The sequence below is a fragment of the Siniperca chuatsi genome, linkage group LG6, assembly GCF_020085105.1.
Source record: "Siniperca chuatsi isolate FFG_IHB_CAS linkage group LG6, ASM2008510v1, whole genome shotgun sequence".
NCBI lineage: Eukaryota > Metazoa > Chordata > Actinopteri > Centrarchiformes > Sinipercidae > Siniperca > Siniperca chuatsi.
The window spans coordinates 712744-738326 of NC_058047.1; the positions used below are offsets into that span (position 1 = coordinate 712744).

Consider the following 25583-nt stretch of genomic DNA (forward strand, 5'->3'; position numbering starts at 1 on the left):
GTGTGTGTGTGTGTGTGTGTCTCTGTGTGTGTGTGTCTGTGTGTGTGTGTGTGTGTGTGTGTGTGTGTGTGTCTCTGTGTGTGTGTGTGTGTGTGTGTGTGGAGAACACTGAGGGTTTCTGTTTCCCAGCCTCTCCAGCGATGAACCTGGATGAACTCTGGAACAGGAACTATGCAGATCTTTGGCAGCAGGACGTGTTTTAAAAAAACGGTCTCAGGCCAAGAAATGAAACTCAGAGAAACAGAAACAGAAACGGAGAGAGAAGAAGAAGAAGAAGAAGAAGAAGAACTCACTCTTTCCTGACCTCCTGCCAGCTGCTGGCACAGGCCCCGCCCCCGCCAGTCTGGCTGAGCTGTGATTGGCTCAGAGCATGTTCAGGGGGACTCCTGGAAACAGCCAAACAACATGTCTATAAACATCTGTAATTCCCACCAGAAGCCAGGGGCCCCGGTCCAGCTCCGGGCCCCTGAATCACTCAGGGTTAACCCTCACCCCCTCCAGGCCACGCCCCCTCCAGGCCACGCCCCCCTCCAGGCGGGCGTTTCACGGTGGAAATGTCACCCTGTAACACATGACAGGAAACACTACAGTCACTAATGTGCACACTTTGTGCTTTAATACCTCCGCAACCCGAATCTCTGTTGGTCCGACAAGACAAGACACCCGAAGACGTCCTGTTGGACTAAACGACAAGTGACCGATTAAATGAGAATAATAATCTTTATAATCTTTAGATGAATCAGCAGTAAGAGCAGCGCTGGCTGCAGCTCTGCAGAACAGCAGTTAAAAACACAAAGCCAACAGACGCTCAGCTGCAACGCTAACGTTGCTAGCATCCGCTCGCTGCGTTTCACAGACTCAAGCTGCGTCTTCGTGGCTGCGTGCCGATTTTTCTCTCCGCCCGATCTGAGGTCAGCTCGTTATCGACGCACACATCCGGAAATTCAGAAACACGTCATTAGCTTTCGTCCAACTTTTTAAAATCGTTTTAATTAAAACGTTCGGCATTTCGAGTAGAGCAGGTCGGACAACTGAACAGAAATGAAGCCAAGAACAAAGAAAGCCGTAGTCACAGCGTTCAAAGACTCTTTAAAGACGACACGTCGTGAATAAATAAAGCTTCAGTGCTGCCAAATTTAACATCGCTGTAATGGAAAGATGTTTTGATAAATAACTAATCCAGAAACTGTCAGAATATCTGTGAATGAACACGAGAGAGAAGCTCGTCTGCTTCAGAGTCGCTGAACAAAAGGAACAAACGCTGCTTCAGGATTAAATGTTGGCCGTAAAGATTCTCTGCAGGAGAAACTTTATTAACAGTTTGAAACAGGAAGTGTTAAACAGTTCCAGCTGAGCTGCTTTATATTCTGAAACCCTCCGTAATATTTCGTCTTCTCAAAGGAAAACATATACATATAACAATATCTGAAGAACTCGCTGTTACACTTTTTGTCTAAAAAGGAAAACAGCTGAGGGAAGCAGTCGGGGAGCAGAGAGTTCCTCCAGAAACCTTTAACAGAACCAATAATCACATCGATGACTCGTGTGAACTGTTGATTAGAACAAATAATATTAGATTTGTGAATGGAGTCTGGACAGTGAAGTACATGTCGTCCAGTAAAAGCAGCATGGCAGCCTGTTCAGCCCGCTGTTTGGAAAGAGTCAGAGTTCACCTGTATACACCTGTTATTCCATACAGGTGCATCATGGGGCGAAGAATTATGATTATAGATTCATTTCCAGTCCTGGAGAACTTGTCCGTGAAACTCAAAGTCACATTTAATAAGAAATTCGACACCACCAACACTAGAGAAGATTTCACGGGGAGATTGAACCACCGTAATGTTAAAGCGCCGTTCGTTGGGTCGCCTTCGTCCGCCTTTCAGCTCAAGCAGCGATCGGCAGTGATTGGCTGCGCAGCTCGGGTCAAAGGTCAACACAATGCTCGTTTATTCATCGCATCCTCTCAGCCAGAGAGCGACCGCCTCTGCTGAGCCGAGATCAGTATTTAACCTGCAGCTGCAGGAGGCTCAGCCCGTCACGTGCAGGTAACGTTCACCTGTTGAACGCTGAGCTCTGATCTGGGAACTCCTCTAAATATATATGTGGACCACATCTTGACATTTCAGTGCAGGGACAGACGCCGCAAAACAAGGACCGACCGTGTGAAATGTGTTTTTATCCCCATGGCAACAGCACAAACCCACGCTTATTCACGTTACTGTGATATAAAACAACCATTAGTCAATCAATCGATCAGTCAATCACAACTGTTTGGATAAACAGTCACTTTTCAAGCGAAACAGCCAAATATTCTGATTTCAGCTTAAATGTTTTCTTTGAAAATTATTACAAACAAGTTAATTTCTGATAATAAACTGAATCTGTTGATGCTGAAGCATCAGAAACTAAAAAGACTCCTGCTGATGATCTGCTGATCTGCTCCCTGCAGAACTCCATGCACAAATCCACTGATTTAAGGTTATTCCTGGCAGCAGTGTGTGTGTGTGTGTGTGCTGTCGCTGCAGCGCCTCCGTCAGGCTGGAACGCTTCATTACACATCAACACACCAGAGAGCAGTGATGGATTCAGCTGCAGGCTGAAGGAGCCACACCGCCCCCTGCTGGCACGTCTCACACACTGCACAGCTCCTCTGCCACTCAACACAGACAGGGAGACAGACAGGCAGGGAGAGAGACAGGGAGACAGGGAGAGAGACAGGCAGGGAGACAGGGAGAGAGACAGGCAGAGAGAGAGACAGGGAGACAGGGAGAGAGACAGGGAGACAGGCAGGGAGACAGGGAGAGAGACAGGGAGACAGACAGGCAGAGAGACAGGGAGAGAGAGAGACAGGGAGAGAGACAGGGAGGGAGACAGGGAGGGAGACAGGCAGAGAGAGAGACAGGGAGAGAGACAGGCAGAGAGAGAGACAGGGAGAGAGACAGGGAGACAGGCAGGCAGAGAGAGAGACAGGGAGAGAGACAGGGAGACAGGCAGGGAGACAGGGAGAGAGACAGGGAGACAGACAGGCAGAGAGACAGGGAGAGAGAGACAGGGAGAGAGACAGGGAGACAGACAGGGAGGGAGAGAGACAGGGAGACAGACAGGGAGACAGACAGGGAGACAGGGAGACAGACAGGCAGGGAGACAGAGAGAGAGACAGGCAGGGAGGGAGACAGGGAGGGAGGGAGACAGGCAGGCAGGGAGACAGAGAGAGAGACAGGCAGGGAGACAGGAAGGGAGAGAGACAGGGAGAGAGACAGGGAGACAGGAAGGGAGAGAGACAGGGAGAGAGACAGGGAGACAGGGAGAGAGAGAGACAGGGAGACAGGCAGGGAGACAGGGAGAGAGACAGACAGGGAGACAGGGAGACAGGCAGGCAGGCAGACAGGGAGAGAGACAGGGAGACAGACAGGGAGAGAGACAGGGAGAGAGACAGGGAGACAGACAGGCAGGGAGGGAGACAGGCAGGGAGGGAGACAGGCAGGGAGGGAGACAGACAGGCAGGGAGACAGACAGGGAGGGAGACAGACAGGCAGGGAGACAGGCAGGGAGGGAGGGAGACAGGGAGGGAGGGAGACAGGCATGGAGGGAGGGAGACAGGCAGGGAGGGAGGGAGACAGGCAGGGAGGGAGACAGACAGGCAGGGAGGGAGACAGGCAGGGAGACAGGCAGGGAGGGAGGGAGACAGGGAGGGAGACAGACAGGGAGACAGACAGGGAGACAGGGAGACAGACAGGCAGGGAGACAGAGAGAGAGACAGGCAGGGAGACAGGAAGGGAGAGAGACAGGGAGAGAGACAGGGAGACAGGAAGGGAGAGAGACAGGGAGAGAGACAGGGAGACAGGGAGAGAGAGAGACAGGGAGACAGGCAGGGAGACAGGGAGAGAGACAGACAGGGAGACAGGGAGACAGGCAGGCAGGCAGACAGGGAGAGAGACAGGGAGACAGACAGGGAGAGAGACAGGGAGAGAGACAGGGAGGGAGACAGGCAGGGAGGGAGACAGGCAGGGAGGGAGACAGGCAGGGAGGGAGACAGACAGGCAGGGAGGGAGGGAGACAGGCAGGGAGACAGGGAGGGAGACAGGCAGGGAGGGAGACAGACAGGCAGAGAGACAGACAGGCAGGGAGACAGGCAGGGAGGGAGACAGGCAGGGAGGGAGACAGGCAGGGAGGGAGACAGACAGGGAGGGAGGGAGACAGACAGGCAGGGAGGGAGGGAGACAGGCAGGGAGGGAGGGAGACAGGCAGGGAGGGAGACAGACAGGCAGGGAGGGAGGGAGACAGGGAGGGAGACAGACAGGCAGGGAGACAGGCAGGCAGGGAGGGAGACAGGCAGGCAGAGAGACAGACAGGCAGACAGACAGACAGGCAGGGAGGGAGACAGACAGGCAGAGAGACAGACAGGCAGGGAGACAGACAGGCAGGGAGGGAGACAGGCAGGCAGAGATACAGACAGGCAGACAGACAGACAGGCAGGGAGGGAGACAGGCAGGGAGGGAGGGAGACAGGGAGACAGACAGGCAGGGAGGGAGGGAGACAGGCAGGGAGGGAGACAGACAGGCAGGGAGGGAGACAGGCAGGGAGGGAGACAGACAGGCAGGGAGGGAGACAGACAGGCAGGGAGGGAGGGAGACAGGCAGGGAGGGAGGGAGACAGGCAGGGAGGGAGACAGACAGGCAGGGGGGGAGGGAGACAGACAGGCAGAGAGACAGGCGGGCAGGCAGGGAGGGAGGGAGACAGGCAGGGAGGGAGACAGACAGGCAGGCAGAGAGACAGGCAGGGAGGGAGGAGACAGGCAGGAGGGAGACAGACAGGCAGGCAGAGAGAGACAGGCAGGGAGGGAGGGAGACAGGCAGGCAGGGAGGGAGACAGACAGGGAGGGAGGGAGACAGGCAGGGAGGGAGGGAGACAGGCAGGGAGGGAGGGAGACAGGCAGGGAGGGAGACAGACAGGCAGGGAGGGAGGGAGACAGGCAGGGAGGGAGGGAGACAGGCAGGGAGGGAGACAGACAGGGAGGGAGGGAGACAGGCAGGGAGGGAGACAGACAGGCAGGGAGGGAGGGAGACAGGAAGACAGACAGGCAGGGAGGGAGACAGACAGGCAGGCAGACAGACAGGCAGGGAGGGAGGGAGACAGGCAGGGAGGGAGACAGGCAGGCATTAATTGTTTCATCTATAAAATGTCCCACAAAAAGCCAAAGGTAGATGTAATTAGTCGACCGATTGACAGAAAGTTTGATGTTTTGATCGGAACAATCGTTTTAGTCCGTTTTGAAGCAGAACTGAGGACAGGCTGAGTAAAACAAGACATCTGAAGACGTCACATTGAATTGTGGGAAATTATAACAAAACGACGAATCAAGTATTGATTGATTGATTATCAGAAGTGTTAATGAAGTTCTGAGAAACAGTTTACGTGGTTCTTCTGAACTGCCCTCCTGCAGGCGCTGTGTGGCGAGCCAGCAGGCTGAAAACAAACAGCTGCAGCTGAACCAACGCTTCAGCGCCGAGCAGCGCAGCCTCACCTCCGTCAGCTCCACCGTGCCGGGGCGGAGGCAGAAACCTCCACAGCAGGGGGGCACAGTGGGCCCCCTCACACAAAACTGTGTCCACCCAACATCCCCATGTTGTAAACAGGAAGTACAATATATATTAATAATAATTACAGTTTTTTACAATCGCTATGGCAGTTTTTTAGCACAGCATCCGTCTTTGTAGGCTAAACAATTAACACATGTCTTGTTGCTTTGATACAAAACGCCTGCATTTACTAAACCCAACAAAACAAAAATGTAGAGAGGCTTCAAAAGAAACTACAAAACACAATCTGTGATCAATACAATACACTGTCTGTTGTATCAGGGCAGACCTGACACACAGAATACTGCTGTTTCTGTCGTTTTAGCCGATGATAGTGTGTTTTCTTGTCATTGTGTTATGACTGACTAAATGTTCCTGTTGGAAGAGAACATGTGTTCGTGTTTTGAATAATTATTTGATTTTAAAACATGTTTGCAGTGTTTTGTTAGACGCGGTGTATAATGTGTTAGTTTATTATTGTATTTTGAAAATCAGTTTTGGGGGGTTTAGTTTACAACGTGTGATTCTGAGCATGAAATTAACCATTTTTACCAATTGTGTGTTTTAATTGTTAAATGTATCGAAAAAACTGTCATAGCGATTGTAAAAAACTGTAATATGTGTTTGCCGAACCAGCAGTCAGCAGCTCCTGTCTGCAGTGGACCCGTGGACGGACAGACAGCTGTCTCTGGATCACTGCGAGACTGAAGGAAACTTAGAAACAGCAGGATTCTCAGGCAGGTTCTGCAGCCGCTTTCTTCTCTGGCGTCTCAGCTGGTTTCTGGAGGTTTATTCTGGACGGACGTCAGAGACGATGACGTCCTCTGGACGAGTGAGTCGCGCTGAACGATTCGATGTGAGTTTCATGTCTGAGAGTTCAGACCTGACGGAGTGACGACTCTGAGGAGGAGGAGGAGGAGGAGGAGGAGTGCTCCGAGTGTTTGAAAGTATCCATGACTCGCTGCTGCAGCTCCACCTGCTGACAAACTATAACTAACTTCCTGTTTTTACCACACCTGCATGCACCTGTGCCTTTCACCTCACACCGTCTCTTTGTCTCACCTCTCTCCCTCTCACTCTCTCCCTCACATTTTCTTTATTATGTTTTTATATTCTTTAATATCTTGTGTTTCCTGACCTGCAGCACTTGCTTTATCTTTCTACTATGTTTACTGTTTTGCACCAAAATACCAAAGCACATTCCTCGTATGTGTAAACCTGCTTTCTGATCCCCCCCCCACCTGGAGAGGAGCCTCACAGTCTGGGTGAATTGACCCTTTAATGTATAAAGCGAGTTAAACTGCAGAGGACTCAGACCACGTCCACACTCAGGAGACTACATTTTTACACTAACACGGCCGCTTCTTGTGATTTTAGATCCACAGCGGAGAGAAATATCTGCTGCACCCGGTGTTTGTGTAGGCGAGCGTGTTCTCGTGTCGAAGGTGCGTCTCCTGTCCGAACACAACGTCTGCTCTGCGACCTTTAACCTTCGGCAGGTCGCAGCTCCACGTTGTTCTGCAGAGACCAGCACGCAGACGCAGAACCAGGACCTGACAAAAAACACTGGAGAAAAACAACCGGACAAATATATTTAGAGCTGAAACAATTCAAGTCCACCGACAGACAATTAATTGGTAACTGATTTAGTAATTGATGAATTGGTTTAGTTGTTTTTCGTAGAAAACATGCCAAACATTTATTGGGTTGTGAGGATTTTCTGAGTTTCATTTCGCTGTAAAGGGAATTCTTTGGGGTTTGGTCGATTCATGACGTCACCTTGACAATTTATAGACCAAATAATGATTCGTGCTGTGAGAGGCAGCTGTTAAGCATCATATACAGGATCACTATGATAAAGCATGCTGTCTGTCCAAACATTACTCTAACTCTAACTGCGTGTTCCAGACTGGGGGTGTCGTGATTAGTCAGTTAATTGATTAGAAAATTATTCAGCAACTATTGCGTTAATCAATTAATGGTTTAAGTGATTTTTCAAGCAAAAACGGCCCAAATTCTCTGCCGTGAGGTCCTCTGATTGTCTGTTTTTCTCTGTTTTCTATCTCAGCGACTGAATCTAAAAGAAGACGTCAGAGCTGACCTGCAACAAAGGTCCGAAGGCCAGAATCGAACCTGGGGCAGTGAGATCACACGGGACGCACCTTACACCACTGCTCCACCAACAGGCCCTGAGAGAGAGAGAGAGAGAGGCGTGTCCACATACTTTTGGCCATGCAGCGTATCGGTTAGGGGTTGTTTTGAAAGCTGAAACGCTCGGTTGGCTTTGAGATCAACAGCAGAAGTTTCCTCCGTCAGTTGACGATGGAGTCTGTGCTGGTCTGCGTGATCCTCCTCTCGCTCAGCGGTGAGTCGCCTTTCTCTCCTTCGGGTTTATTTGTTTTCTTTGTTAATGTCGAATGTTCACGCATTTAAACACAGAGCTGCCGTGTGAAAGATTAAACCATCGTCAGCGAAACGTCTGAGTCTCAAGCTGCAGAAGAAGCAACAAGGAGCCGATTCATTGATCAGTGGACAGAAAGTTCACAGCTGTCACACGTTTAAACCCAATATCTCTGATGGGCATCGATTAATCCAGAAAACAATCATCGGCGCATTCATTGATAATAAAAATATTAATTATTTGCAGCCCTACATATATTAAGATTTACTGCAATCCATAATCTAGAGCATCCAAAGTATTTTGATGGACGGACATCAGAATATTTTACACATAATAAATCAATATGATTATCTTAAACTCATATACAGAAGTGCCTCATGACACAATGGGTTAATCAATAAAGTCAATCAAGTTTCAGAATCGATTCATCGTCTAAGTAATTGATCAACCATCAACCATTCTCTGTTTTCTGTCTCAGTAAACGGAATCTATTTGGGTTTCGGACAAAATGAGACATTTGAAGACGTCACGTTGGACATTTTTCACTTTTAGTCATTTTTATAGACTGAACAACTAATCAATTATTTGAAGAAATAATCAACAGATGAATCGATACTGAAAATGATCGCTGGTTGCACTGATGGAGAGAAGATATTCGTCAGTTTCTTTCTTTTCTCTCATTCGTTAACTTGTTTCTTGTTTTGATTTTTAATTGTTAATTATCTGAGTCATTGAAGGACAGAGTGACATCACTTCCTGCGTCTCGCTGAGCTCTGTGTTTTGTGTCTCACAGGTTTTATTGTTTCTTTTGTGACGTAATGCGCGTTAATAAATGAGCTTCTTACTTTACTGGGTTGTTTTTCAGGTTTCCGGGGGGAGCGGCGTGCCACCGCCCTGCCGGCCCCCACCGTGCAGGTGAGGGCCGGGGAGGACGCCACCCTGCAGTGCCCCCTGCTGGACGCCTCCAATGCCTCCTCCGCCGCTGCCCCCTCCACCCTCAGCTGGTACAGGAAGGCGGCGGGGCAGAGTCCTCAGCTGCTGCTGAGCTTCAGGTCCACCAACGCCTCCAGCGTGAAGTACGGCTCCGGCGTCGGTCCCGATAAAGTCTCGGCTGCAGCCGACGGCTCGCTGCTGCTGCGCGGCTCCCAGCGGAGCGACGCTGCAGTTTATTACTGCGCCATCAGTCGGGGAGGGCGGCAGAAGAAGAAAGCAACAAGGAGACGAAGATGAAGTGAACTCTGCAGCTGCTTTTAGACTCGGACCGTTTCTGGCTCAGTGTTTTCTGTCATTTGGACTGATTTCAGAATTTAGGAATATAAACACCTGCATGATGTCATGAAACGCAGTAAATGTACCTTCAGTTAGCTTATTAATCCTTTTTGTTTCTGTTGCTGAGAACAAGTTCCCATAACAACATTCATCTTATTATATATTTTCATTGTTATTGTTGTTATGAGTATTTTTATGAATCTAATTTGAATCTCCTTTTTACTTTTTGACTGTTTGTCTTTTACCTTATTCAGTATTTCGGTTTTACCACGGACCAAAAGAGTGAATTCTGCTGCATTGACACTTGAGTTTCCCCTTGAGATTAATAAAGTATCTTTATATCTACATGACAAGACAAAATGGCTCCTACGTTTTCTGACCTCTGTGGTTAAATTTGGTCGGGTTTAGGCCCAAAAACTAGCTGAAACTATCAGTTAATCTGCTGTTTATCTTTTCTGATTAATCGTTTAGTTTTGGAAATCTAAAAATAAAAATATAGTGAGAAAGAGATTCAGTTTACGGAGATAAAACAGACATCTGGGAAGCTGGAAACGGAGAATAGTTTCATTACTGTTGATTGAAAAATGACACAAACAATTAATCGCTTATCGAAACTGTTTTTTATGTCAACTGCTGAATCGTATCCGCTCTAGTTTTTATTATTCTTGTGTTGTACGAAACAAACAAGGCGTCATTTCCAGTTACTATCGCAGGAAATACAGCTGCAACTTGAGCAACAGGGTTAAAAATCTTTTTTATGGTTTTGAAAGTCTCTATAAAGCCGAGCGGAGCTGCAGGTTCAGCTGATGATTTTCTGCTACTGCGTACTTCTACTCCACTACACACAGTAACGTACGAAGTATCTAAAATTGGCTCCACATTGACAAACTATAACATTAAAATGCTCTAACACGTATTTGTTAGTAATAAAAACTGATTAATATAATATTCAATAATAATATAAACACTTTCGATACTTTAAGTACAGTTCGCTGATAATACTTCTGTACTTTTACTTGTGTAACACTTTGAATGCAGGGCTTGTATTTGAGTATTTTGTGGTATTTCTGCTTTGACTTCAGTAAATGTTCTTCTGCTCCTGGTTTCAGCCGCTTTAAAAACTGCAGTTTGTGTTCGTTAAACAACCTTCTGAGTGTTTTTAAAAGTTCGTCAGGGATTTAAATTTACTTTCAGATGCTGAACTCTCAGACTGAATGTAGCGAGCCACAGACAGACAGCTGACAGACATCTAACAGACAGACAGCTGACAGACAGACAGCTAACACACAGACAGACAGACAGCTAACAGACAGACAGCTAACAGACAGACAGACAGCTAACAGACAGACAGCTAACAGACAGATAGACAGCTAACAGACAGCTAACAGACAGATAGACAGCTAACAGACAGCTAACAGAGAGGCAGCTAACAGACAGAAAGCTAACAGACAGACAGCTAACAGACAGATAGACAGCTAACAGACAGCTAACAGACAGAAAGCTAACAGACAGCTAACAGAGAGGCAGCTAACAGACAGACAGACAGCTAACAGAGAGCCAGCTAACAGACAGAAAGCTAACAGACAGAAAGCTAACAGACAGCCAGACAGGCAGCTAACAGACAGACAGCTAACAGACAGACAGCTGACAGACAAACAGCTAACAGACAGACAGCTAACAGACAGCCAGACAGGCAGCTAACAGAGAGGCAGCTAACAGACAGACAGCTAACAGACAGACAGACAGACAGCTAACAGACAGGCAGCTAATAGACAGCTAAAAAACAGCTAACAGAGAGGCAGCTGACTGACAGACAGACAGACAGACAGACAGCTAACAGACAGACAGCTAACAGACAGACAGACTGTGTATCTGACTCACCTTATTTGAAGTCCATCCTTCTTTCCTTCATGGAGGTGATCCGCTCCACGTCCATCCTGTCAGATAATCCCACTGCACTTGTTGCTGTGACACCATTTTGTTTGTTGACAGAGCTCCTTATCTTGCCCGCTATCAACATGTTAGCTAATAGCATTAGCAACACTGTAAAACTAGCCAACTCTGCCGTTAACTCTTGCTTGTGTGCTGTGTTCAGCCACAGAGCGACTGACTTCTAACTCGACTGACTCACTTCAGTTTCTTCTCCAGAGTCCCGTCCTTTCATAGTTTCACATTTCATTGTTAGATAATACTTTTTAAATCAGCTTCACCTGGCTTCTCTCTGGTAGATCAGAGATCAGACTGGCTGACAGTAAGACTGCAATACCCTCTCTCACCGCACAGTCCAGCTCACATTAAACCGTTACAGTCCAGGGGGGCGCTGTTTCACTCATTTGAAGATAATGTGTCTCGGAGGTGTTTGGGGCCAAGTACAATAACTTCAGTTTTGTCAGAGTTTAAAATCAGAAAACTGCAGGTCATCCAGGTTTTTATGTCCTTAAGGCATGCTTGAAGTTTAGTTAACTGGTTAGTTTCATCTGCCTTGATCGATAGATATTATTGGGTATCATCCGCATAACGTACGTTTAAGGAGTGTTTCCTAAAAATATTGCCTAAAGGAAGCATATATAAGGTGAATAGAGTCAGTCCAAGCACAGAACCTTCTGGAACTCATTGTTAATATGTACAAGCTGAGATCAATCTGATAGACAGAATTTAAACCAGCTGTGTTGAATATTATAAGTTTAATGTACAATCTTCAACTGAAAAGTAACTCGTAACTAAAGCTGTCAAATAATTGGAGTAGAAGTATAAAGTAGCAGAAAATGGAAATACTCAGGTAAAGTACAAGTACCTTGAAAATGAACTTAGTTACTTTCCAGCACTGTTAATTTGACATACAGTATTCCTGTAACATTTAGATTAATTATAAAAAACGAAACAAACTTGTACTTTACTGTTCTGCTCAGTGAATTTGATATCTCCTGCGCTGCTGCGGCTTGGATTGTGCAGCACCTCATTTGTACGTCACTTTGGACAAAAGCATCTGCTAAAAGAATAAAAGTAATTGTAATGTAAATAACTGGCATGACTCTAAACTGATCAGTTGATTTCACTGGACGTTACAATGACATTTGTTATAGAGACAAAATACTTATAAAGATATTTAGATCATCGGAACAAACAGCTACAGTTTCACTGTATTTATATATATTTGTTAGCACATATATATTTGCAGAAATTCATGTATATTGTCAAAGGTGTTTAATGTGTGTACCTTTTTAATTTTGCTTCTTTAATTTCTTATTTTATTTTATTCATTTTCATTCACATTTCATTTATCTCTTTCTTAGTCTTCCTCTGAGCTGCTGTAACATGTAACTTTCCTCCTGGGATCAATAAAGTTTTCATTTCTCTTATTTTTTTTAGGAAAAGTGATTAAATAAATGTTTTAATCTAATATCCGACTGTTACAGTACAATTATTTAACTATGTTAGAAGTTTGTTCTTTTTGTTTGTTCTTTGTTCTTGTTCAAATGTTCTGTATTCTGTATTGATTTTTCTTCTAAACACACAAAACTGCAGTGTTTTTGTGTTTCTGAAACGTTTTGACAGTTTGACATCAGGATCTTATTTGACACATGGCGCCAACAGATGGATCAACAGCACAAATGAGAAAATTTCCTGTTTTTCTGTCCTTCATCAACTGACTGAACCAACGGTCGATCTGATCCCAGAGCAGTTGTCTCCTCTGGAGACTGTTGGTGTTCTGCTCCAACAGTTTCTCATGTTTCTGTTTTCCACAAAGTCTCCAGCTTTCAGCGACCAGGAACATTGACACACAGGAGGATTCAGACTGACTGCAGCAGCAACAAGGACCGTTAGTTAAGGTAAAAATATATCTAAAAACACATATAAGGACCTTTATTTCAGGTAAAAAAACCCCATCTTTATGAGGACTTTAATTTAGGATAAAACCTCCACCGTGAGTAGTTTTATTAAAGGTAAATATCTACGTTACTGGGGTGTTTATTTAAGAAAAAAAACACTCATTTTATAGAACTTTTATTTAAGATGAAATAACTATTAATAGGACTTTATTTAATGTTAAAAACATTGTTAAAAGGACTTTCATTTAAGGTAAAAACCATCACTATGAGGGGTTGTATTTGTGATAAAACCCATTATTATAGGAGCTTTAATAGGGTAAAAACTATTCTTATAAGGTCCTTTATTTAAGGTAAAAACCATCGTTAGGAGGACCTTAAATTAAGATATAAACCATGGTTAATGGCACTTTCATTTAAAGTCAGAAAACAACATTATATGGATGTTTATTTAAGGTAAAAAAACCATCTTCATGAGGACTTTAATTTAGGATAAAACCTCCACCATGAGTAGTTTTATTGAAGGTAAAAATCTACATTTATTGGGTGTTTATTTAAGGAAAAAATACATAATTATGAGGACTTTAATTAAATGCAAAACATCACTATGAGGGGTTGTTTTTAAACCATCATGTGGACTTTTAATTAACATAAAGCACACATTCTTGTTTATAGGTAAAAAACTAAATTAATTTCTAACATCATTATGAGGACTTCAGAAAAACAAAAAGTATTTATTACAAGGACTTTTATTTACAGTATAATTCATCCTCACCAGGACTTTCAGGTAAACCCAGCGTTGGTTGTTGGAGACAGAAGAAGGAAGACAAGACTTCAGGATGGATACAACACTGACCTTCATCTTCCTCCTGCGGTGAGACTCACTGATGAACTGCTCCTTTAACAGTCAGATTTTTCAGTGTATTTATGGTTCATATATTTTCTGCGTTTGTTGTCTCCTGTTGTAGATGTTGGTGTGTTTGGTCTCTGCCCAGAGGACAGTCTGTCTCTTTCTCGGTGGTTTTCAGTGGTGGAATTCAGCTTCTGGTGGACGTCCGTGAAGAAGCAGCCGTTCGGGATGAAGATGATCTTTTTCACCATCAAAACAAGACAACACGTAGGTTCCAAAACAGAAAAGATTAAATGACTATAAATGTGATCGTTTTGTGTCTCTTTTTGATTTCCAACAAGAAATGTTCACAGTCGATTCAGGTTCTGATACTAACAAGCCACCTGCTGACTCTGGTCGGGAAATCCAGGTCTCAATATCAGCAAGGACATGTCGTCAATACCAGGCTTTATCTGAACATACAGTTGCATATCATCTGCATGGAAGAGGATATTATGTCTGTGGAGGAGATGTAAATAGAGAATAACAGTTTGCATCACAAGCTGCTTTTATCCTAAACAAAAGGCAACAACAGCGCAGGTTCCACTTCCACTATAATACAAAACAATACCAAACACTTGAAATATGGAGCCTGTTGGAAGAAATCTTTTTTTGATAGTGATTTAAGTTTTGAGCAGAATATCACAAAGCTGGTTCAGTTGTGTTTTTATCTTCTTATACATTTCAAAACATTTGAAGACACAGAGAACATTTCACATGATTTTATAATTTGTTGATTTTCATTTTCTGCCTTGTGTGAAGCACTTTGTAACTTCTATCCGTAAAGATTGTTCTTGTTCGTATGATCTTGTCCACGTCTGTCTGCAGGTTCTGGTCCGACTGTTGAGATTGCATCGTCCGTCCTGCTCACTCAGGATCCAGGATCTTCTCACCTGCTGGTCTGTATCCTCACTGGATTAAACTCACCTCTGCAAGATGTCCTGTGGTGGGTCGATGACACGGCGGTGACATCAGCGGACGCCCAGGTGTCGCGGACGATGTCAGAGGGGGGCGGAGCCTACAGCGCCACCTCAGTGTGGGAGGTGTCAGCAGCAGACTGGAGGTCCAGATCCACATACTGGTGTGGGACGATCCAAGAGAAACAAATTTACAGGCAGAAACTCTGCTCGAGTGACTGACGGTGACTCAGAGTCACAGGTTCGATTCCCAGACTGGACACAAACAGCCCGGCCCGCAGCTACAACTCAAGACACCGAGGTCATGACTTCAGCCTGGTTTTTGTGTTAATGAATATGTTTAGAATACCAATGTATGAAGTGAAAACAGTGTGTCAGCGTCTCTCCCGGTGAACCATCAGCTGAACGTGCAGCTACGCTCGGCTTCAGACTTTGAGCTCGCTGTTCATCTGCTGCTGCTCTGGTTCGCTCTCGGCTCTCAGATCTCCGCTTCCAGAGAAGAAGAAGCTGTAAAAACAGCAGACAGACTCAGTCACACAGCAGCTGCTGAACATAGTGGAGCATTTATTTAGCAAACTTTATTAACAATTATGATCTTCTATAGTTGCATCTCATAACTCTGCTGCGTGGCTGATGTGTTTGGTGTATATTACCATTTTACTAACTTGTAACTGCGTCTTTATGAAGATCAACATTGTTGTATTTTATTTGTCTTATTGCTGCTCTGCATGTGTTAAAAAATGGTTCTAATCATTATTGCTGTGTTTTGTTGCGTGGCTACATGTGCTGAATATTGTTGTTGTATTATTGTATTAATGTTTCGCTGTTTCTGCGTGGCTCGTGCTCTGTGTCGTGAGAATACTCACCTTGTTGCTGTTTCTGTCTTTATGGCGTCTTGTTGTTTTCTGTCTGTAAATTTGAACCATCGCCTCACTGGTTTAAAAACATCTCGCCAGAAGACTGCAGCTGGTTAACACCGACACATTCACAGAAATGTTAGGTGTCCTTGTAAATCAATAAATAAAATGAAATTTAGCAGCTAAAGAGCCAGATGTTTCCCTCAGCAGCAGCTGGAGAACAAACACGCCTCCTGATGAAGCGTCATGTGACTCTGTAGCTGCTAGAGGCGCAAATGAGCTGCTGTTAATGCAGCTTTAAAATAAAATAAATGGATTCAGTGTCTCTCTATCATATTTATATTCCTGGCACCATCATGTTGGGACATAAAATGTACAGAAAGTATAGCTGAGCAGCTGAATGAATAAACACATTTTGAAAAAATAAAATGTGTCAGAAATGTCTTAGCACTGCGCCGGGGGAACTGTACTCATAAAAGCCTGTCAGTTTCCCAACACTGTACAGAAGGGTCACACTTCACACTAGACCCGTTTTGTTAACAGATACTTTGAGTGTCCGTCCTCCAGGAGGAATAAAAACAGAAGCCATGAGTGATTTAACGATCCTTTACTGTGCATGTGATGTGGAATCCTGCCTCAGAAAGAAACTGACACTGAGCTCGTTTCAATCGGACTGAACCCAGATCAGTTACAGTCCTGCAGGAGCCGAACGCTCTTCAATCAGATATGATCAACAGAAATTAAATAATACATGCAAAGATACACATGTAACAGCTGCGCCTGCCACGCTGTCAGTTTATATGTCATATTTCAAAATAAAAAAGATATAAGTTTACTCTGCAAACACAAAACAACCATTTACAGTTTAGCCCCGCCCACCTCGAAACCCCCCAAATGTCCCTCAGAAGCCGAGATAAATAGAAGCAAAATATTCATGTTTATACATAAGAGTATAGATGTCAATCAAATATACAGAGTACATGCTTTTTACCATGACAGCTAGTTATCCAGTGTGCTCCATTTGGCAGGAGCTCTAAACACCTGTGGACAGGTGAGTCCAGCTGTAACACATCAGAAGACGTGCAGAACTCCAATTATTTAAAGAGGAACTACAATCTGTCACAAGTGGGGGGAGGGGGGTCAGATAAACCACCGTCACTGTCGGTCTGAAAGGGGTCTGAGTGGACCAGCAGGACTACGTGAAGCCTGACATCTAGTGGTGACAGCAGGTACTGAATTGTCCACCTGCTGCTGGCTGGTGTTCGATGTCCTCACCTGTCCCCAAACACCAGCCTGTCTCTGAACCGTCTACCAGTCCAGCACCAGCACAAGTCAGGATTCAGGCTTCAGTCCTGCCAGAAGATATTTTTTATATATCTTGTGCACCCAACTTTGGGACTCCAGAGGTTTGAGGGGGTTTGGTTCCTCTTTAAAGAGAAAAGCCCTTAAGGGACAAATGTGTTCCTCTTCACAAGTCAGGATTTTGTACGGTGGCTGAGACAGAACAAAAAGCACAGCAACCTGAGGAAACCAAACACAAACAGCTCTTGCAGAAAGACCAGGACCCGTATTTATCAAGCATCTCAGCAGCTGAGATTCAGCCTGTGGACAGAAACACTCCCCCCTCAGAGCAGGACGTATTTACTAAGCATCCTTCTCTCACGTTGTACTTTTCTGACTGTTGCAGCGTGAAATATTAAACGGTGGTAAAATGCACCTCTTCATTATGTGCAGGTTCTATGTGTATAGGCAGGTAACTCAGGTTATCCATATATGGCTTAAAACATAAATGCAGCCAGTGTGTAACTTCCAGGGTGTAGGTTTGGTAGATTCTTTTTACCCTTATTTGTAATAAGAAGCTTATTTTTTTAAAAACTCACTATTAACGCTGTTATGTTTCCCATATGTACATTTGCATGAAGCTGTTCAGGAGGCTCCGACTCCACACTAAGACACTTCATGTTGGATTTCCCTTTCATTTGTCACTCGTCACCCATCTGTGTGTGTGTGTATGTATATATATATATATATATATATATATATATATATATATATCAATTCAATTAATTTTGAATTTCAATTCAAAAATTATAAAATTTGTCTCTTAATTGCATTTAGAGCTCTTCGAGCTTTTTCTTTTAGTGCTTTCAATGCCATGTTGAAACCACCTGATGCTGTTATGGTTAAACCCAGGTAGGTATAACTCACACTGTGTTCACTGATATTATTTATGGTAAACTGGTATTTGTTCTCCTGGCATCTGGGGCGTTTTTGACAAATCACGGCATTAGTTTTCTTCATATTTCCTGCCAGGGCCCAGGTCTGACAGCACTTTCCTACTACGTCCAGCTGTCGCTGCCGTCCTTGTTCAGTAGGAGACAGTAGAACATCGGCGTAAAACAGAGGCTTCACCTCTGTCTGGGAGGGAGAGGCCTGGAGCAGCTTACTGATCCAGCTGTACAGCAGGTTCATCTATATACACATTAAATAAAGCTGCAGCCCTGACGAACACCTCTGCTCTGGGTGAAGGATTCAGTTTGTTTGTCTCCGATTTTAACAAACACACTGATTTAACCAGATCATGCATAAGTCTGTGATAGAGCCAAATAGAGTTGAAAGCTTTCTTGAAGTCAATAAAACAAGCGAATGTCTTACCATTTTCGTTTGTTAATTAAAAGTGTGAAGGGTGTGCACACGGTCGGTGGTGCGGTGGTTTGGGAGGAAGCCTATTAGATTTTTACTCAAGATGGAGTCTTCAAGGAAATCTAGTATTCTTATATATATATATATATATATATATATATATATATATATATATATATATATATATATATATATATATAGTTAGAAAAATAGATACAAAAAATACAGAAGTTACAAAACCTCTGTAGTGCACCACTTTGAGTTTCTTTTGTAGATACCTGATACTTTCTGATACGTAAAGCTGTATTTGCATCTTTCAACAAGGTGGGGGAGCCTGTATGAGACGAAACCCCTGCTCCACACTCGCTGCTGCTCATTAAACTCATTGCTTTCAAGGTGATAACTGAAGGCGACTCAGGTGAGCGAATCAACATTTTTATGTTGGCAGGACTTTTAACGTATTATAGTCCCATCGTGGAAATTACGCCCCTGTGTAAATTTAAATAGTAGTTAATTTGAGTCAGCTGTGTGAAATGGTCCTATCAGCCCCGTCTATCCTCGTCATTTTAAAACACGGATACAGACACAGCGATGATGTTAGAAAGTCTCTGGCTGCTGTAGTTAATCTTGTCTTCCACTGACTGATTCACCTTCAACTACACACCTTTTATGCTCCCTACATGCAACAAAACATATTTCTTTCTTTAATGTCACCTAGTGTTGGGAAATGCAACAACATGAACGTATCTCTCAAATATTATAGCCCAAGTATTATTTTAAATATATATTTTTAAAATTAGCTACAGATGCTATTAATGTTATGTCTTGCTGTAAATAAGTTAAGATATCCTTTATTATGCAGATGACAGTCTGTTCTCACTGAGGACCCTCGTTGTCTTTATGAGGCACATAAACGCGATCAAAGTTTGATTAATGACTTCCAAAGTTGTTGGTTTTCACAGAATCATCACTGTGTCACAGCTGCATTTTCCCCGTTACAATAAAGTGTTGTGAGGACATCGGTCATTCAGTTTTTGTCAAAACAATCTTTTAATAAGCTTATTGCCACTAAACCGTCTCAAAACGTCTCTCCGCTTGTGGAAAATCTGCCTGAACGCGATCGCCTGCTTACATTTTGTACGAGATAGGAGTTAAGAACGCTGATAAATTGCTTTTACTTCTTTACTTTAAATGCATCACTGAGAATTTCTGGCCAGTTGGGACTGATTTCCTGCCCTGAGATGTTTGAGAAACGGACCCAGAACCTCTGATGCAGCTGCTGCACGCACCATCTCTGAACTCAATGTGGAGTTGTTTTGAACTGAACCAGCTGACGTCAGGATGCTTGCTTCTGTTTTCTCAAACTGCAGTGCTGTTTTGGACTGTCTTGGCCACCGTAGATTTGCGTGTTTTTCTTTGAGCAGCCTGCTGGGCTCCTCATTATTTTCTTTCCAGAGACATCTGTGTCATTTTTATCATTTTGGAAGCCCCTGTACAAAAAGAGGTAGAATGTGTGATTTCAGATCAGAGGACAGGGTTTAATTTTTCAGTAAAGGTCAAATTTGGTATTTTTGGGGGTCTGAACACAGAAGGTGTCTGTGGTCGAGTGGAGCAGTAAAGATGTCAGTAATAATCTGTCTAAAACCAAACTATGTACAGTGCAAACCAGAGATCATCATCACTGCTAATAAAGTGTAAACAACACAACGTTTTACTAGAAGCTCACGAACACAACACGTCACTTACCTGAACGCTACAGACTGGATCTATCTACTCATACAGCTGCATAATAAAGTCAACAGTAAAGAGTAGAAAGGATAAAAAACTCAAAGCAGATTGTCTCTTCAAGTCGTCCGTAAAGCAAACTGAACCAGACATCTCCTGTTTCTCCTCTCAGAGTTTTACAGCAACATGAAAGTCTGAAGCCTCTGAAGCAGCACAACACAAGCTCTGACAATAAAAGGGATGCAGAAGAAGAAGCAGCAGAAACACCCGAGCGAGATGAAGCTGCTCTCTCTCTCTCCTCGTCCACGCAGACGTGTGCCATGTTACCAGAGTTTAATAAAATACAATCAGCTCTGTCCTGAGCGTCCGAGGAAAAATTCACCTTCTGTACCAGGAGAAGGAGGAGAAGCCGGAGAGGAGACCAGAGTCTCTGTTTGTCCCAGATCAGAACTTTGAGGAACAGTTCAACATTTTAGGAAATACTCTCGTAGTCTCTCTCTTTGACAGTGAGATGTTCAGACGGATATCAAGCTCATGTTTGTGAGTTAAGTATGGAGCTCAAAAATACACCTACCAATGAACAGAAATGTCCAAATCACAGGTTGGGGATTTTAGTGGGAGTTACGAGCCGGAACGGTTTCTTGACAAAGAACAGTGTATCCATCCGCCCAGCAAAATGTTGAGCTTTAAAAGTGTTTGTAGGTGTTTTGTTGAACTTTGGACAAAGCCAGGCTAGCTGTTTCCCCTCACTTCCACTCTTGATGCTAAGCTAGGCTAACCACAGCTGGACTCCAGCTCTGTATTTGACACACAGACATGAGATTGATAACCATCTGAACATCTCACTAATCAAAGAAAGTGAAAAAGTGTATTCCCCAAAATGTTGAACTGTTCCTTTAAAGTGGCAGTAAACTACAGACCAAACTGATGTAACTCAGAGCTAAAATGCAAGTTTGTGACCAAAACGAAGCTCCACATTTGGCTCGTCTCTGAAGATAAAAACCAGGATTAATCAGATTGAGGTTCAGTCGTCTGGATTCAGTTCCTGAATATAGGAGAATCCACCACAATCACTAAAAATGTTTGACCCGCTTTCCACATGGTATCAACGTGTGATCTATCTGTATATCTGATCTGGATCAATGAAAACTCATATTAATGCAGGTGTAAATGCAGCAACACATTACAATCAGACTGTTTAGACCCCATTTGGAGGTGTTCGGCAAATTTGTGAATTTTGGATATATAAACTATACTGACTTGAATAGATCCCTGTGCAGTTAGCTCAGTGGTTCTCAAACCTTTTTCTGTCATGCCCCCCTTCAGAAGCTGAAAAAAGTTCATGCCCCCCCACCACACATAAACAATCGATAAATTCTTATCAATCATTAACAACATTGGGGGAGCAGCAAATAAAAGAGGAGCTAAGTTAAATTAGGGCGGGTTCACACCAGCCTTGTTTAGTCCGGTTGAACCGAACCCTGGAGCGTTTACCCCCTTGCGGTTCATTTGGGTTTGTGTAAACGCTGGACTCAAACTTTGGTACGGACCAAACAACCGCTCTCTGGTCCGCCTCGAAGGGGTGGTCTTGGACCATAATTAGATTATTTAATACCCGCTGTGCTACGAGACGTTTATATGCGCAGTCCTCTTAAGTCTGCTGAAATGCGCTCCAGATCAACATCAACATGAACAGAACCTGACGGCGCTCCATGAAGTTCGATATCCAGGTAGAAATTCGGAGGGGTTTACTGTCTTTTTACCCGCAGACTGTAAGACCAATAATAGAACGACATTTCCACCACATGGCTTTTGTTTACAATTTCTTGACCAGTTCGAATTTTGAAACAATCATCCTCGCGTTGGTTCGATTCAGGGACTGGACCTTTAGTGTGAACCCGCCCTTAGATTGAAATAAAAGAAATGATTCAGGGCAGCACAATAGTATCAGCAAAGTCTTGTTTTTTTTAAATTTTCCTACATAAATCATGTTTAATCTACTTAGTTCCACTCCATATTTCCCCCTGCTCATCCACGCCCCCCCCTGCAGTGGCTCTATGCTGCTAGCTACGCCTCTAGTTTGAGAACCACTGAGTTAGCTACAGTAGCTTGTCCAGGAGGCTACGTTCTGTGTTGACTTTCATTTGGAAATAATTTCTGTAAAACTGAAATTGACTTTGAAAGCTTTAGGAGCCTGCTTGTCCCAGTGTACACTGTTTTGCCAGAGTTTCCTGAATCTCTACAATGGGGGTGGCGAGTGTAAAGTTAGCATAGTTAGAATAAGACCGAGGTTTGAAATATACCGGAATTATCCTTTAATACGAGGTGCCTATGTGAGGGTCTGATCGGATGTCATCATCCAGATAATTTATCCAGATACAGATCAATGCAATGCTTCTTTTGGTTGCAAACATGCTAATTTATATGTGCAGTTGAGTTAAATTTGGAATACACAACGCTGCTCTTCAGTCCGAGAGCTGAACTTTCATTACTGTGGTAAGAAGAGCCACCAAACACAGCCAGAGACACCGTTTTAGTTTGATTTGAGCAGCTAAGTGTGAGAGTTTAACCCTTTTCAGTTTTCTTTGTGAGTTTTCTGATGGTTAGCATGCTTCAAAAATGCACTGTGATATTGTCACATGACATGACACTGTCATGAGGGGTCTAACTCAGTAATTAGGAGGGAGCCAGCTAGCTAACGTGCCACAGAATGAAAGTCCTGGTCACAACAGAAAGTAAGCACACCTACCGAGCACACCGTTCAACACCATGGACGCCATGAACGCAGCATTTTCGTTTAAAATTATGTTTACATGAGAAGAATTACTTTCTGTCCATGTAAAGACCTTGGAAGCATTTCTTTGAGCGCTTAGTTGTTTTTCTTACCACAGCAACAAGATCAGAGGAGATTTAGTCGCTCGTAAATCCTGATATGGGACAAATGCCTTTTGTTTTTCCATATCCTAAATCATCTCCATCCTTCATTCTGAAAAACCTGCAGCTCAGCAGTAAAAGCTGTCCAGGCTGCACCCCACAAACCCTCAGTGAGTAGGCTACGTAGGCAACAGCAAAACTACAGAAATGGAAGTTGTTTTTGTAGTACTGGTTAAATGTTAGCTGTGGATGTTAGATACTTTAGTTTCTGGTTTAATTTGGTCCCAATAAATGATTTTAGATGTTTGTAAAGAGTTAATGGAAGGCTAAACCTCATTACTTTTGTGGTTGTGTGAAACTGAAGCAGAGTGAAGCTTCTCCGCTCTGTCAGGTGATCACTGGCAGTGGGTGGTCTTACTGGCTGGCTCTGCCGGCGGTGTGAAGCCGTTGCTGAGGCTGCTCGGACTCGGAGGCGTGGCCAGCTTGGGCTTGGCCTCGATCCTGGAGGCAGGCTCTACCACGGAGCAGCTCTTCTGTGGCAGTCGGGGCTGGACTGGCATGGTTTTGGAGACCCGCAGCGGTGGTCTGGTGGGGACGGGGCCTGTGGGCGTGACATCAGAACTGGGTGGTTTGGGGCTACGTGGAGGGGAGGGGCTGAGGGCACTTTGGTTGGCGGGCTTTGATTCGTCTTCCTGAGCCCGCTGTTGATCCGGGGGCAGGGCGTCTTTGTCTGCGGGGGCGGGGCTTGTTGACTCAGGAGGCGGGTCCTGCTGCATGCTGCTCTGCCTGGAAGCCCCCGAGCCTGGAATCTCACAGCTGTCGGTACGACGCCGCGAGCCCTCGTGCATCCGACTGGTGGCCACGACGGCCTTCATGGCAGCCTGTTGACACACACACACACACTTAACATACGCACTCAACATTTCCTAAGATAAACACTGTAGTAAAGGTAATAAAGTTCTGATTTCATTCTGTTGATGCTGGTGTTTTTAATATAGTTTGGTTATTAACCCTTCAAACGTAATTTGTGCCAAAAATTCTTACGTCTTCTCAGTCATAATTTACATTTACTGCTGCAATCGTCGCAACTTTCCCTTTCCTGCGATAGCGGTATGTTTGATGTACTGCACATTGGGGATACAAGCTGTCACTCATACTGCTGAAGCCTGATATTAACTTGACGAGGAGTGGCAGGGATGACTTCACAGCCAGTATGAACAGGAGGAATGATTACACGCACCAACAACTCTTATGGCCATATGGATGTTTTATTAACCTTTTGAACCCATCTTTACTCAGTGGGCAACACTAAGATACCATCCTCACCTTAAGTTTGCGTCGAGCGTTGAACTCCTGTAGTTTCCTCTGGGTGGTGTCCATGTGGGAGAAGCGGGCAGCTTTGCCCAGCACCCAGGGGTGCTGCAGGGCCTCCCGGACGCTGAGGCGCTTGTGAGGGTCGAGGACGATCAGCTTACTGACCTGCAGACAGATACAGAGACAGGGTCGAGTCCAGACCACCTGTCCAGGAAGGAATCCTCTCTAGGTAGCACTCAATGTGGGAGAGGTCAAGTCTAACTGAGCTGATAGCAGTTAACTACTGAGTTGTACAAGACAAGTCTCAGGTCCCTCCATACAAGTCCGAGACATTCCAGACAATTCAAAGTTAAGGCTCAAGCTATTTGAAACAGATCCAAGTCAAGAAGTCTCAAGTCCTTACAGACAAGTCTGAGTCATTCGGAACAAACTCAAATCAGGTCTCAAGTCATTCCGAAATAAATCCAAGTCATTTGAGACCGGTCCTAGTCAGTTGTAACCCCGTCAAGTCTGAAGTCTCACAGATTAGTTCAACTGGAGGGTCAAGTCATTACAGACAAGTCCAGGTCAAGTCTCAAATAATTCCACAGAAGTCTCAAGTCATACCAGACAACTAAGTCTAAGTCCTTGCAGAACAAGTCCAAGTCATTCAAGAAAAGTCCCAGTCAAGTCATGTGAGACTGTAATGGTCCTTGTCTTGATTTAAGTAATTTGAGATAAATCCAAGTCAAGTCTAAAGAAAGCTACATAACGCTACTAGAGATCTAAAACTCCACAGGGAACCTTTAAGACTCAAGTCATTCCAGACAAGTCAACTCATTTAGTCAGACTATGTCTATCAGGTTACCGAATGCTGTCAGTGCCATTAACAATGACATGTCACTTCTTATGGATTTGAACATTTTACTTTGAAATATGTTTCAACAGAACATTTGATGCATTAAAACAATGAGGTTGAAAACAGTTTCTACTACAAATGTAGACATATATAGTTTTTCCATTGTTGTAAGACTGTGTTTGACATCAGATCAGTTTGGAATCAAACATGTCACAAATACTTGTGGAAACAAAAGCTTAAAGTGCTGCGTGTCAGGATGTCTGCAGGATGAACAGAGGAACTCACCAAATCCTTGGCATTGAGGGAGACCTCGTCCCACCATGGAGACACAAACTCGTAGTCGCAGTTGAGGATGCGGCTGTACATGTACTGATCCCCCCTCGGGTCAAAGAAGGGCTCGAACCCACAGAGTCTGGGGAACAGCTCACAGTTAATGGCATAGGTCAC

General features: G+C 44.3%; 2 protein-coding genes and 1 long non-coding RNA gene across 4 annotated transcripts in view; 2 read left to right on the plus strand and 1 right to left on the minus strand.

The window, feature by feature from the left end:
• Positions 1-6321: 6321 nt before the first annotated feature.
• sid1 (secreted immunoglobulin domain 1) lies at positions 6322-9599 on the plus strand. The gene is made up of 3 exons (XM_044200002.1): positions 6322-6438; positions 7651-7947; positions 8849-9599. The coding sequence occupies exons 2-3, from the start codon at positions 7905-7907 to the stop codon at positions 9211-9213; spliced, it is 408 nt and encodes a 135-aa protein (XP_044055937.1). The 5' UTR covers positions 6322-6438; positions 7651-7904; the 3' UTR covers positions 9214-9599.
• Positions 9600-12288: 2689 nt separating this feature from the next.
• Positions 12289-14153, plus strand: LOC122877854. Its single transcript, XR_006378362.1, has 2 exons — positions 12289-13082; positions 13858-14153. It is a non-coding gene; the product is annotated as an uncharacterized LOC122877854 (long non-coding RNA).
• A 2181-nt stretch (positions 14154-16334) lies between these two features.
• The window catches only part of si:ch73-60h1.1 (calcium/calmodulin-dependent protein kinase type IV), a 36910-nt gene continuing 27661 nt past the window's right edge, over positions 16335-25583 (minus strand). For both annotated transcript variants that reach the window (XM_044199999.1, XM_044200000.1), the window contains 3 exons: positions 25422-25548; positions 24311-24463; positions 16335-23865 (listed from right to left, as the gene is read on the minus strand). In XM_044199999.1, coding sequence (XP_044055934.1) covers positions 23380-23865; positions 24311-24463; positions 25422-25548 — 766 coding nt within the window. In that variant the 3' untranslated portion in view covers positions 16335-23379. The remainder of the gene's footprint in view (positions 23866-24310; positions 24464-25421; positions 25549-25583) is intronic.